The sequence below is a fragment of the Bos indicus genome, chromosome 27, assembly GCF_029378745.1.
Source record: "Bos indicus isolate NIAB-ARS_2022 breed Sahiwal x Tharparkar chromosome 27, NIAB-ARS_B.indTharparkar_mat_pri_1.0, whole genome shotgun sequence".
Taxonomy (NCBI): Eukaryota; Metazoa; Chordata; class Mammalia; order Artiodactyla; family Bovidae; genus Bos; species Bos indicus.
Genome location: NC_091786.1, coordinates 3,104,532 through 3,119,309, shown reverse-complemented (window position 1 = coordinate 3,119,309; position 14,778 = coordinate 3,104,532). Strand labels below are relative to the sequence as shown.

Genomic DNA, 14,778 nt, shown 5'->3' with positions numbered 1-14,778 from the left:
ATTTAAAATCACCTCTGTGTGTGTAATTCAGTCTTTGTATTTTATAGGTCACTTGTGTTCTCATGTTTAGTTTTGGTCTTTGGAAATTATTGTTATTTTTTGAGTTCTAGGTTGTCTCCTTAAAATTAGTTCTGCTATGGTCCTCTTCCTGAAGTTATTTTTCTCTTTTCCTAAGGCAGCATTGGTAGCATGAATCTTCTTGAGTTTTTTTCATACTGGAGCCATGATGGTGGCTGCTTCCTAGGGCCCTGGCTCTTCTAGGCTCGCCTCTCTTACTTGCACTCAGCTAGATGTCCAGGGTCAGGAGCCTGTCCTATGGCTGCAAGCTAGTGGCTTCCACCCACTGCTGGCACTTTCTGCTGATGAGCACTAATGCAACACTCTTAAATTACAGTGTCCTTGAAATGTTGAACCTGCTCCTATCATGCACAGATGATAGGCTTTTTGTCTGCTTACCCCTGAAAGGATGCTCTTCCTTTAGAAAAGTTGGGAAAAAATCAAAGACCTCATCCTGCTTCTTGTTTCTGAGATCCTTTATTCAGATCAAGTATATTAGATCCCTGGACACGAAAGTAGACATAATTTAAAATAATGTCCTATAATTTTATTTAAATACACAGCTTAGGTTTTACAGAGATTAAAAATTATTTTCTTTAATTTTAACACGTTTCATCCACTGTCTACCCTGGTCCCAGACCCTCTGGCCCCGACCCCCTCCAAGGCCAGGCTGGCATCACTAAGAAGACCTCATCGTTTCTTGACCATGAACTTCTCTTATCACCACAGGATACTCTGAACCCACAAGTTGTCTGGTAACAGCTTCTCTTGTAAAGTTGAAGATTTAGGTGTATTCTCTGAACTAAAAAACACCTCAGTGAACTCCACGGTAAATATGACTAGTTTCACACCCCACAGTGAAATAAAAAGTACAAACACAAAGAGTTAGACCTTTCATTGCTGAGGTCTGCAGGAATTGCTTCTGGTTGGAGGGAGCTGATGGGTGACACCTGTCCAGGGAGCACATCTCATAGCTGGACATCTAAGGGGCACTTGTCTGGGAAGAGCGGGGAGGCATCCACATCTCATACTGGGCGGTGCTGCTGGAAGGGCTCTGGTCTCTCACTCTGAGTTGGGACAGTCCCCAAACCAATCCCAGCCCAGAGCTCCCCGGAGGACAGGCTGAGGCTTCACCACAACTTCCCTGCAGCTCAGCGCCTTTCTCTGCCCACCTCTGCCACCTCCCCTCCAACTGTGACTGTGCCAGCCCCACCAGGTAGAGCACCCACGCCCAGCCCCCGTGTCCAGGCCCAGCATCCCAGGAAGCCAGGCTGTGACTCTGCTTACTTCCCTGGAGGAAAGGTTGAGGCTGAGATGAAGGGAGGCCTCCTGACTCGGCCAATTGGGTACAATCACCTGGAGAATGAAATTGCCAGGTTCCTCCCTGTGGAGGGGTCCCTGCCCTCAGAGATGGGTCTCTGCCCTTAAATCTAGCTAAGCCCCAATATAGCTAAGAACCTTGGAGTCTGGAGTTAGGATTCTTAAAGTTAAAAATCCTAAGAATTCTCATCACAAGAAATTCTTTTTTTTTTTTTTTTTTTAATCTATATGAGATGATGGATGTTCACTAAAGTTATTGTGGTCATCGTCACATGACTACATAATGAGTGTAAGTCAAATCAGTATGTTGTACACCTTCAACTTATATATAGAGATGAATATATATATATATATATATATAGATAGAGAGAGAGAGAGAGAGAGATGAATGTCAATTATATCTCAATAAAATGAGGAGGAAAAATAGGAAGGAAGGAAGGGAGAGAGGGAGGAAAGAAGAATCTTATTAGAGTTTAGAAAAGAAAAAAAAAAAAAAAACTGGATGGGATTTTCTGTATCTCAAGACCATGCCCTGGGAAGGAAATAATAAATGATGCTTATGTTTTATTTAATCTTTAAATGTTGTGTTACTTCTCCAAATTTCCTTTGGCATTTGCATTTTTCACTTTACAGGAAGAGGTGTTGAGAAAGGCATCAAAAGTCATACGTTCTAAAACAGCAGTTGTGCAAAATCCTAACCTTAATGTAATTGATGAGTTTATCCCTCTCTCTCCCTGCTTCTCACTGTTAAAACAGAAAATAAAATATGATATCACAGAGGCAGACAGCTAATGGGGAAGAATGGACAAGATCCTTGTTCCTAGTTCTTCAGCTTTTTTTTTTTAGGTTATTTAATTTATTTAATTTTATTTTTTTACTTTACAATATTGCATTGGCTTTGCCATATATCAACATGAATCTGCCACAGGTATACACGTGTTCCCCATCCTGAACCCTCCTCCCTCCTCCCTCCCCGTACCCTCCCTCTGGGTCGTCCCAGTGCACCAGCCCCAAGCATCCAGTATCGTGCATCTAACCTGAGCTGGCGACTCGTTTCATATATGATATTATACATGTTTCAATGCCATTCTCCCAAATCATCCCACCCTCTCCCTCTCCCACAGAGTCCAAAAGACTGTTCTATACATCAGTGTCTCTTTTGCTGTCTCGTATACAGGGTTATTGTTAAGCTTTTTTTTTTTTTTTTCTCCTATTAAACTACCCCCAAATTATTTCTATCACATTCCTATTTAAAAGCAAATCAATTATATCACCACAAGCAGTATGGTGGTAGACATGCCCCAGGTGTGGGTTCATCTGCGTTACCTCCACCAAGTTTCTCATCTTATTTACAGACAAATTTGGAAAACAATCCCTTTGTGGGGAATTAGCAGTAGCATAGGTTAAGTGTCTGAGTGTTTGACCCAGATGTGCAGCATGATATAAATATTGTTATTTAAGGTAATTAAAACTGTAACTTGAAGCACAGAAGTAAATGTGTACTACCGTCACCTACATAACCTTCCTCTGGTAAGATTACAAAACACACTTGTTTTTATAACTTCAGTTTGACAATTCTGCAGTCTTTTCACCTCTTCACGATGGACACCCAGCAGCCTCCAGAGGCTGCCTCCCCCATGTTTCCTCCAGATTTCCTCCTCCCAAAGCTTTTCATGTCTACATGCTCCATGTTGTCCCTGTTGGAGACCCTTTCCTTCCAGCAGTCTACTTGAAGAGGAGAGGGAGCTGGAGACAGAGGGAGTGCTCTTTCCTCCCCGCAGGTCTCTCCCCCTGCCCGGTCATCCACAGCTCCTCCTCATTCCTGTAGGATGCACGCAGTCTCTGCTCGGGCTCTTAAGAAGCCATGTGGTGATTGTTCTTTTCCCTGCTGGCTCCTGGACTTTGAATTATCTCCAGGGCAGAATCTTGGCATCTTCATCTTTGTCTGATCACTAATAACAACTTGGAATGTATTTGTTGGGGAAAGGAAGCATGAGATATGATATACTGGCATTATTTTAAATAGCTTTATTGAGGAGTGATGTCTACTTTTGTCTTTGATACTCCTTTATTTCAGTTTCTTCTTCAGTTGCTCATGTTCCATTTTTTAGTAATTTGTTTGAGATCTCTCTTCTTTTCATAATATAAACTCTCTGTGCTGTGAATCTCCCTAAAAGCATAACTTTCAATACATCCTACAATTTGACTTGTTGTTTAAACAGTTTCATGTAATTCAGTTCAGTTCAGTTCCGTCACTGAGTCATGTCCGACTCTTTGTGACCCCATGAACCACAGCAGGCCAGGCCTCCCTGTCCAATACCAGCTCCCAGAGTCCATCCAAACCCATGTCCATTGAGTCAGTGATGCCATCCAACCATCTCATCCTCTGTCATTCCCCTTCTCCTCCTGCCCTCAATCTTCCCCAGCATCAGGTCTTTTCAAATGAGTCAGCTCTTCACATCAGGTGGCCAAAGTACTGGAGTTTCAGCTTCAACATCATTCCTTCCAATAAATACCCAGGACTTATCTCCTTTAGGATGGACTGGTTGGATCTCCTTGCAGTCCAAGGGACTCTCAAGAGTCTTCTCCAACACCACCGTTCAAAAGCATCAATTCTTCGGTGCTCAGCTTTCTTTATAGTCCAACTCTCACATCCATACACGACCACTGGAAAAACCATAGCCTTGACTAGACGGACCTTTGTTGACAAAGTAATGTCTCTGCTTTTTAATATTCTGTCTAGACTGGTCATAACTTTCCTTCCAAGGAGTAAGCGTCTTTTAATTTCATGGCTGCAGTCACCATCTGCAGTGATTTCAGAGCCCAGAAAAATAAAGTCAGCCACTGTTCCCACTGTTTCCCCATCTATTTCCCATGAAGCGTTGGGACCAGATGCCATGATCTTAGTTTTCTGAACGTTGAGCTTTAAGCCAACTTTTTCACTCTCCTCTTTCACTTTCATCAAGAGGCTCTTTAGTTATTCTTCACTTTCTGCCATAAGGGTGGTATCATCTGCATATCTGAGGTTATTGATATTTCTCCCAGCAATCTTGATTCCAGTTTGTGCTTCTTCCAGCCCAGCATTTCTCATGATGTATTCTGCATATAAGTTAAATAAGCAGGGTGACAGTATACAGCCTTGACATACTCCTTTTCCTGTTTGTAACCAGTCTGTTGTTCCATGTCCCGTTCTAACTGTTGCTTCCTGACCTGCATGCAGGTTTCTCAAGAGGCTGGTCAGGTGGTCTGGTATTCCCATCCCTTTCAGAATTGTCCACAGTTTATTGTGATCCACACAGTCAAAGGCTTTGGCATAGTCAATAAAGCAGAAATAGATGTTTTTCTGGAACTCTCTTGCTTTTTTGATGATCCAAAAAAACATTATCAATTTGATCTCTGGTTCCTCTGCTTTTTTAAAACCAGCTTGAACATCTGGAATTTCATGGTTCACATATTGCTGAAGCCTCGCTTGCAGAATTTTAAGCATTACTTTACTGGCATGTGAGATGAGTGCAATTGTGGGGTACTTTGAGCATTGTTTGGCATTGCCTTTCTTTGGGATTGAAATGAAAACTGACCTTTTCCAGTCCTGTGGCCACTGCTGAGTTTTCCAAATTTGCTGGCATATTGAGTGCAGCACTTTCACAGCATCATCTTTCAGGATTTGAAATAGCTCAACTGGTATTCCATCACCTCCACTAGCTTTGTTTGTAGTGATGCTTCCTAAGGCCCACTTGACTTCACATCTCATGATGTCTGGCTCTAGGTGAGTGATCACACCATCATGATTATCTGGGTCATGAAGACCTTTTTTGTACAGTTTTTCTGTGTATTCTTGCCACCTCTTCTTAATATCATCTGCTTCTGTTAGGTCCCTACCATTTATGTCCTTTCTTGTGCCCATCTTTTCATGAAATATTCCCTTGGAATCTCTAATTTTCTTGAAGAGATCACTAGTCTTTCCATTCTGTTGTTTTCCTCTATTTCTTTGCATTGATCGCTGAGGAAGGCTTTCTTATCTCTCCTTGCTAATCTTTGGAACTCTGCATTCAAATGTGTATATCTTTCCCTTTCTCCTTTGCTTCTGGCTTCCCTTCTTTTCACAACTATTTGTAAGGCCTCCCCAGACAGCCATTTTGCTTTTTTGCATTTATTTTTCTTGGGGATGATCTTGATTCCTGTCTCTTTTACAATGTCACGAACCTCCATCCATAGTTCATCAGGCACTCTGTCTATCAGATCTAGTCCCTTAAATCTATTTCTCACTTCCCCTGTATAGTCATAAGGGATTTGATTTAGGTCATAACTGAATGGTCTATCATGGGCATCACTAAATGGTTGACATTGAAATCAGATTGATTATATTCTTTGAAGCCAAAGATGGAGAAGCTCTATACAGTCAGCAAAAACAAGACTGGGAGCTGACTGTGGCTCGGATCATGAACCCCTTATTGCCAAATTCATGTAGTTCAGACATTTCCTAATATCTTGTATGACTTCCTCTTTAACCATTAATTAATTAGATGTTGGTTGAGAGTTTTGTTCAAGGCTTCTATAACCTTAGTGATTTTCTGTCAATTAAGAGAGTAGTTTGGTAATCCCAACTATAATTAGTTTTATTAAATTCTCCTTGTAATTCTGTCAGTGTTTGCCCATATATTTAGAAGCTTTGTTATTAGGCACATAAATGTCTAGGAGTGTCCACCTTTTTAACATTAGATGACATCCCTCTGTGCATTAAAACTGTGTGTGATATTAGCATAGGAACTTAAGTGTTCTTTTGATTAATGTAAGAATTTTTATTAGTATTTTTCATTTTCTTTTGTCTCTTTGCACCTTTAAAGTGTGTTTTTTTGGCATTAGTGTATCATTGGCTTATTTTATTCCAGTCTAACAGTTTCTGCCTTTTTTCCCCATGTCTAGTTAAGGTGCTTGATCTTCACTTTCATCAAGACAAAGAATACAATTAGAGTAACTGTTTTAATACTGCTGTCTACTAATTCAACCATCTATGTCATTTCTGGCTATTTTTTTTATTATTCTTCTTACTCCTCATTATGAATTTTATTTTCTTGCCAGTTATCATGCTTAATTGGACCCCAAACATTGTGAATCTTAATTTAGAGGATGCTAGATACTTTTGTATTCCCCCAAATATTTTTTGTATGTTGTTAAACTTCTTGGGACAGTTTGATCCTTACAAATACTACTTTCTAAGACTTCATGAAGAGCAAGTCAAGTTGGAACCTCAGTTGAGCTTTTAAGTAGCTCATTTATTTGCAGGTTTGTGGATCTGATGCTCTGAATTCTGTCCACTGAGCCATGAAGGTGTCTGTTTTCACTGTTGGGAGCAGGTATTCTGCTCAGCCATGAGAGTGTCTGGGCACTTTTGCCTCCAATCCCTTAGTAATTCTTCCATTAGCCTTGGTCATTTTCTTACATACATGCACTAGTAAGCACTCCACCATGTTCAGGAGGGGCTCTGCAGGTCTCTGGAGCCCTGGCTCCCTTGTAAACTTCAGCCTCCCTGACATTTGGGTTCTCATCTCTGCCTCCTCAACTCAGGAAGACCATCAGTCTCTCCCTGGGTTTCCACTCCTATACCTGGGATCCCTGCCCTCTCCAGGGAATCTGCTGGGGAGGATTTAAGGACTCTCACTTGATTCCTATCCCTCAGAATCATGATCCGACAATGACTGATGCCCGAGGCTTTAAAAGTAATTTAAAGCAATAACAAATTTTGACTTTTTTTTTCAAATTTCATTAAACATTGTTACTCCAACTTAGCCAAAGAAATATTGTAGTGAGATTATTTTTTTTAATTTAAATTAATGAAATGAACAGTGACTAAGAAAGAGTTTAGAATTGTTTTCTAGGGTCACTTTAATTTAGTTTTGTTAACCACCCCTCATTGTGTTTAATATAATATTTAACTTTTGGAACAGATTGTATTATCCTTGTTACATGGTTATCATGTGTTAGAGAGTAAATAGGAGCAGCATTTGGCATAAGACAGAGGTCATTTCAGTCAGTTCTTGAGTGATTGCTGGCATCTTTGCTCTCGTCAACATGATAATCTGCGAGGGCTTGTAGTAATGTTTGTTTCAGTATCTTTTTCTTTACCTTATAGAAATACTGAGACACTTGCAAGTGGCTGAACATCCATTTGCTGAGTGTAAAGTTTACTTTTGAGAAGAATAAAGATGATCATAAAAATTGTATATCTGCTTGTGTCTTTTTTGGGAGAATCTGGGATCCACCATGTGGTGGAAGTATATGTAAATTTACCTGAAAAAAGTCATGTACATGCAAGTTTCTGTTCAGTAATTCAGTGATAATGGAAAGTTCCCCTGGTATTATTACTTATTGCTATGCTTGTTTTGTATGTCAATCACTTATGCTTAATTTTCAACTGTGGATATTACCAGGCATATTCTTCCATGATTGCTTCTCAGCTTGACTCCCAGGCTCTCTGATCTTGATTTTAACTTTTTGGCTATTTTTCCATTTTGTTTAATAATTAACCCCCTCCTCCCATTAACTTTGGTATTTCAGCAGATTTATGTCTGGCCCCCAGTTATTTTTCTTTTATATCCCCTCCGTTGTTACTCTCTAAATTAGAGAGGAAACTTAGCATTTTTCTGGTCCTTCCCTCTTTTCTTGCTGACTCTAGGGTTCATTCATGGAGTTGCTGAAGAGAGAATGACAAGACACTCACGTTCACAAGTAAACTTACTCTACCACATCCGTGGCCTTCATGGCCTCTCTTCCTGGGTCACCATCATAAATTCTTCTTGTGGCTGTTTCTTCCTCAGTAGTTCATTCTTAGTTCCTTGGTCCTAGATTTACAGTCATTTATGTCTAGATTGGAGAAGGAAATGGCAACCCACTCCAGTGTTCTTGCCTGGAGAATCCCAGGGACGGGGGAGCCTGGTGGGCTACCGTCTATGGGGTCTCACAGAGTTGGACATGACTGAAGCGACTTAGCAGCAGCAGCAGCATATCTAGATTGATGCCTGTGCTGTTTGGGGTGGTAAAGGTCCAACTGCTCATAGATACAGGTTAGTGAAGTGAAGACAACTTCTTCTTTAAAGATATATACCCGTGAAAGATCAACCAGAAAAATTAAAGACCGTGAGCTCATCCCAGGGGTCACCTGACCGTACATGCTTCCTTGCATTCCCCACAGTTATTTCACACAGCATCATTTTGCAACAAGCATTTTTGTATTCTCATTTCTTACAGGCTTATAATGTCTTAAAACTGCTATTCAAAATCTTTTTAAAATCCAGCCCCTAGATTTCAAATCCATCTGCCAACTGGTCTTTTTGCTTGTGTTAACTTTGTTACCCAGTCCCGCCTAGTCCCTTTGTCCCATCCTGCAAATTTACCTGACAGCTTGAAATGTATTTTTTAAAAGCTATGTAATCATTTTGCCTTCAGTTTTACATGGGGAAATATCGTAACGCTCCCTAATCCTTATATTCCTGTTACTATTATCAAACAAAGCTCTACCGAGAACATGGCTGATTTAATGGCATTTTATCATTTTTCTTGCTTTTTGCAATGACAGCAGTTTCTTGTAGTTTACTGTAGTGCTGAAGAGCAGAAATTCTGGATCCATCATGTGCAAACCCTATCACCAGTACTCGCCAGCTGTGTGGCCGTGAGAAGGTTGCTTAACCTTTCTGTGCTACAGTACCTTCCTCTATGAAAGGGGATAATAATGGTACTTCATATATACTGTTAATATATGTAAACCACTTAAAACAGTGTCTAGCGCATCACATGTGCTGTGTGTAACTGATTATTACTAAAATAGAGCAAGAATAAGGAAGAATTAACGTGGCTAAAAAGTGGAGTGTCTTTCTCTTTTGCTTCCCCTTTTAATGACTGTGTTCTTACTTTAATGACAACATTGACTCTAGCAGACTTTTTCTGGTTTTATTGTTTCTGAAATTGGTATTTATCAGAACCCCTGCATACTTTTAAATTTGTTTGATTTCTCTGAAGTCCACGTGGTGCTTTAGAACTGGGAAAGTAAATTTGAAATTGCTAATATATCTATTGAGGGCTTCCTCTGTTCCATGTGCCCAGCTAGCTATTGATTCTGCTTTACATCATATATGTGTCCTAACACACCCATTACTAGGTTTTGTTTTTCATTCCTCTCATCAAGACATAGAGACTGAGACTTTGTCCAACCTTATAGGTGTGTTTCTGGAGTAGAAACATGCATTTTTCTGACACCGATTCCCATAACCCACCATGCTGGGTCCTTTTCTATAGCCATTTGCCAGAACTGCATCCTTTCTTTAAAAATAATCTTTCTGTATTAATTTGGCCAAACCTTACCGCTTTCCACCTTGAAGTCTGCTTAGAATTCACTCCTCTTTGAGTTCTTCTCATCCAGAGCCTGTAGATTTTCAGGGATAATATAATATCTTCACAGCATGTCCCCCACATGTGGTTCATCACATGGACAAGGAGAGCTTGGCAGTGGATACATTAAATGGTTGCTCCCGCTACTTGAGGACCCCTCCTTGCTCTTGGTGCGTATCTGATCTCTCTGCACCTTCTTGTCCCACCAAATGGCCATGGCTCAGAGAATCGGTCCAGAGGGTAAATGGCAGGTTTCAAGACTTGAACATCTGACTTCTAAAAGTGTTTCTGAATATGAGTATAATCAGGTGGTTCGAATCCTTCCCGAAGGTCGCAGGAGGGAGTTCAGGACAAGCAATCTGTGGACAAACACACCACATACTGTTGGTTTTTATTTTCAGGGTTGTGTGTCAGGTGGGTATTTGGAGTTTTATTTCCTTAAGCTCCAGTGAGACTCCAGGAAAGATAGAGTGTAAACAAATTGTCTGACATACACCCTGGGGGACCCAGTTTCCACATGAACACACCTAATGAAATTTCCTTAATTGTGCACATCCTGCTAAAAATGCTGCTGTGCCTGATGAATTGCAGGCTTCTGTTCACCAGCCTTTTATCCTGTTTTGTGATGAATATAAATACTGTATTTTTAGTTGCAAGTTTCCATGTGTCTTCTGAAATGGGATTTGATATGGCATCCATTTAATGATTGAAATGCTTAGGCCTAAGGCTTAATGTGAGAGCCTCACGAAGTCACTGACTTGTGACCGTTTGTACTCGCCAAAGCAGAAGTATCGTAGAGGGGATTTCCATGAGTGTAATTGGAATGACAGCCTAGGTTTCAGGCCCTGGGTGTGCAGACTTGGCTCCATGGGGTCCGATGGATGGAAGCCTGCCACAAGAGGAAAGAGCCATGCCCAGGGCTCCTTTCAGCGTTCTTTCACGTTGACAAGTGTCTGCACCAGGTGCCCCTTCCCACCTCCCTAGTAGGAATGCCATTCTTGAAGCATCTGCAAGAGGGTGCACATGACTTCAAGGAATGATTAAAGCAAACTAAATGGAGAGTCCAAGTCAGCTCAGTAACATTTACTAAATACTTAATGTGTCCTCATTGCTCCGGGAGACACCAGAGACATTTGGTATCTTCAGGGAAACTGGCTCAAAAATTAGTTCAAATGAAATTGGCAGAAATGACAACAGAGTTGAATTTATTTATTTTAAATTAGTTTTTCCCAGCCACTGGATTTTCACATCTTGGCATTGTCTGCATGCCTGAGTTGTATATCTTGGTGTAGACCTATTATAATTTGTGTCCATTTTTCACAATTTAAGATATTTTTGTAATGTTTTAATGAAACGACTGATGCTTTTGTAACATTATGGGCATGTTTTCATTTCTGTGTTTGTTTGCAACTAGAAGTAAATGTTTTAAATCATCCTTAATAATTTCTATTCACTCATTGACACTATTCACATTAAAATGTTAATACTTTTTTCCTAAAATAAGATCGATTGAAATAAAAATTCTCATTCTGAACAAATGCCAAAAGCATTCATATTAGTATATCTCCCCAAACCCCCTTTCCTTTTCTCTCTCCATTTGTGATACAGTTTCAGCCAGCCCAGGTCTCACGACTGTCTCTGATTGTAACAACCCTAAGTTAGGCTGGCTGACAGATATCCCAGGGCATAAAATAAAGTGATTCTCCAAGATAGAATTGGAAATTTTCTGCCTTTGAAAGTCATAGACAAATTCCAAAAAGTTAAAATTGTTTTTAAACAACATTTTAAAAATAGACTTATTGCCTTTGGGATAGTGAATGCAGGCTTAAAAACAGAATTTCTTTTTTATAAAAGACAACAAAGATGGTTATAGATTATACTGAATTATTTTCTATTACGTTATCAAACAGTTTTTTGAAGGCTATTTTCAGAAATTATTTTCTAAAAACTAGAGGTGTGCAAACTTTGACTATGTAAGTAATAATTTCACAAGCATGTTAATAACATTAAACATTTAAACTATGGCATTTGTTTTGTAAGTGTTTCTAAATAGCTTAGTTCATATGTATTTAAATTATATAAAAATAAAATTAATCTTTGAAATAAATGAAATTTCGTCCCCATTTACTGGGAAAGATCTGTTTATCTCTCAGCCTAAAAACAAAGAAAAAAGAAAAACTTCTCTGTATTTTATATATATATATATTGCAAAGTATGCTCCTATACTAATGCAAAAAAAAAAAAAAGGATACAGAAGTAGAACAGTTTTGTTCATTTGGAAGTATTTTTTTATTTGTAAATCATTTCTTTTTTAAATAGTAGGATCCTTTGCTTATTTGAATTCTACATCATAGCAGCTAATTTACAGATGATATGCTAAATATAACCAGAAATATGGCAACAATAGCCAACAATTCTCCACTTTGTCTATTCAGTCAAGTTCAAAATTTCGTTCTATGAGTATGAAACAGCATCATGTCCATGTGGTTGGAAAGCAGCTGAATTAAACAGAGAGTGCTGTCAGTGGGAACAGTGAGAAGGCCAGGCAAGACCGGAACCAGGGCTGCCTTGTTGAAACACAGATGAAGACAGTGCCTGCTTTGTCAGAGCCTACACCTGAAACTTTGTTGTCAGTCAGTTGCTCTAAATGCATAGAGCCTTACAGATGGCCGGGAATATAATAGCAGTACAATGTTTATGAAAGTCTGATAGATTAGCAAATGAGATTTTTAATTTATTCTTTAATTCAGTTATTTATCCATCAAACACTGATTGAACATTTATTACTGGTGTGTGTCAGGCAGTGCTGGTCTCGGGGAATAAGGAAAAATATAGCATGCATATCCATTCATGTGCTTCTGTTAACGATTTTTTCAGCTATCTATATTCTGCTATATTATCTAATTGCTAATTCTATAGGATTGTAGAATCTCATTATTAGGAAAATAATCTAGGCATCATATAGAAAATTGAATCTAAGCAGAACTGTATTTTTTCCTCTTAACAAAATCCACTTAATTATATATCATATATATGTGTGTGTGTGTATGTGTGTGTGTATATATCTATATCTATCTATCTATCTATATATATATATAGAAGGAAATGACAACCCACTCCAGTATTCTTGCCTGGAGAATCCCATGGACAGAGGCATCTGATGGACTATAGTCCATCGGGTTGCACAGAATTAGATACAACTGAGTGTGCATGCATACACATATATTTTTACAGGAGAACAAAATTGTAGATTTTATACAACATGAATCCATTTCGCTACTTGCATTTTAGGCAAAATTAAGATAGCTAGATTTGATAACTTAAGTAATTCAAATGAGGTCTATGTTTTGTGATATAGACTGATATCAGTAGAAAATCTTCCTTTAACTTATGTTTCTTTCTCTTTTGTTTTTCTTCCCAATAGTTTTACCCAGCCACACATGTGGAAATCCTGGGGAAATCCTGAAGGGAGTCCTCCACGGGACACGATTCAACATAGGAGACAAGATCCGATATAGCTGTCTCTCTGGCTACGTCTTGGAGGGCCACGCCATCCTGACCTGCATCGTCAGCCCTGGGAACGGGGCCTCCTGGGACTTCCCAGCCCCATTCTGCAGAGGTAAGTGCCTGGGTGGGGAGGGCGTGATGTGCTCCCACCTGGATTGAACAAGTGACTTTGGAAATGATGTTGGGAAAATTTCCACTTAGCAAAAGCAAGATACGGCATGCTGGGTCTTTCCATGTCAGTTTGTTCTGTTCCCAATAGCGATATTATAAGTTACCTAAGAAACCACATTGTTGTTCATTCGCTAAGCCAGGTTCGACTCTCTGCGACCACGTGGACTGCAGCATGTCAGGCTTCCCTGTCCTACACTGTCTCCTAGAGTTTGCTCAAACTTATGTCCATTGGGTCGGTGATATCATCCAAATGTCTCACCTCTGTCACCTCCTTCTCTTCCTGCCCTCAATCTTTCCCAGCATCACCATCTATTCCAGTGAGTTGGTTCTTTGCATCAGGTGACCAAGTATTGGAGCTGCAGCACCAGTCCTTCCATTGAATATTTAGGGTTGATTTTCTTTAGGATTGACTGGTTGGATCTAACTTGCTGTCCAAGGGACTCTCAGGAGTCTTCTCCAACACCACAGTTCAAAAGCATCAATTCTCTGGCACTCAGCCTTCTTTATGGTCCAGCTCTCACACCTGTACATGACTATTGGAAAAGTCATAACTTTGACTATACGGATCTTTGTCAGCAAAGTGAGATCTTTGCTTTTTAATAAGCTGTCTAGGTTTGTCATAGCTTTCCTTCTAAGGAGCAAGTGTCTTTTAATTTCATGGCTGCAGTCACTGTCTGGAGTGATTTTGAATCCCCCCAAAATAAAATTTGTCACTGATTCCATGAAGTGATGGTATCAGATGCCGTGATGCCATTTAGTGTTTTGAATGTTGAGTTTTAGGCCAGACTTTTTACTCTCCTTTTTTGCCCTCATCAAGAAAACATGATGACTGGACCCTATAAAGTCAGTAACAAATACAGATGCATTCTTTAAATACCAAGTTTTCTTCATCCTATTTCTGAAATTCTGTGGAATTCTGCACATTTTAATTACTTCTCATAGCAGTCTAAGATTTAGTATACATTTTTTTTTTTTTTTGGTCTTCTTTGAAGTTTCTTTCTTTTTTTTTTTTAATCTTTTTTCTCATTAAGAATGGCAGATGTTCCTTGATAATTAAATTATATCACAGAAAGGCTCTTTCAAAACTCTTATTTGGAGACAGACCATAGAGGAATGCTCTAGTCCAAGTGTTCCTCTTCATGGTTTGGTACAAGGTTGGACTCAGTTTCTTTTTAGAAACCTTTGGTTTTCAGCCTTTTCTGTGATGTTATTTTCGTGATCCAGTAACTTTAGGAAAGAACATACTTTCACTCTTAGGTTTTGACTTTTCTAAGAAAAACTCACCTTATGATGTCAAAAATAATAGTGTAGCTTACATTTGTGTGTGTGCTCAGTTGTGTG

The 14,778-nt window shown here is 39.4% G+C and overlaps 1 protein-coding gene across 1 annotated transcript in view; it reads left to right on the top strand.

The window, feature by feature from the left end:
• CSMD1 (CUB and Sushi multiple domains 1) overlaps positions 1-14,778 on the top strand; it is a 2,070,704-nt gene that overhangs the window by 988,080 nt on the left and 1,067,846 nt on the right. Inside the window, exon 4 of the mRNA XM_070781602.1 lies at positions 13,184-13,378. Within this exon, the coding sequence (XP_070637703.1) occupies positions 13,184-13,378 (195 nt within the window). The remainder of the gene's footprint in view (positions 1-13,183; positions 13,379-14,778) is intronic.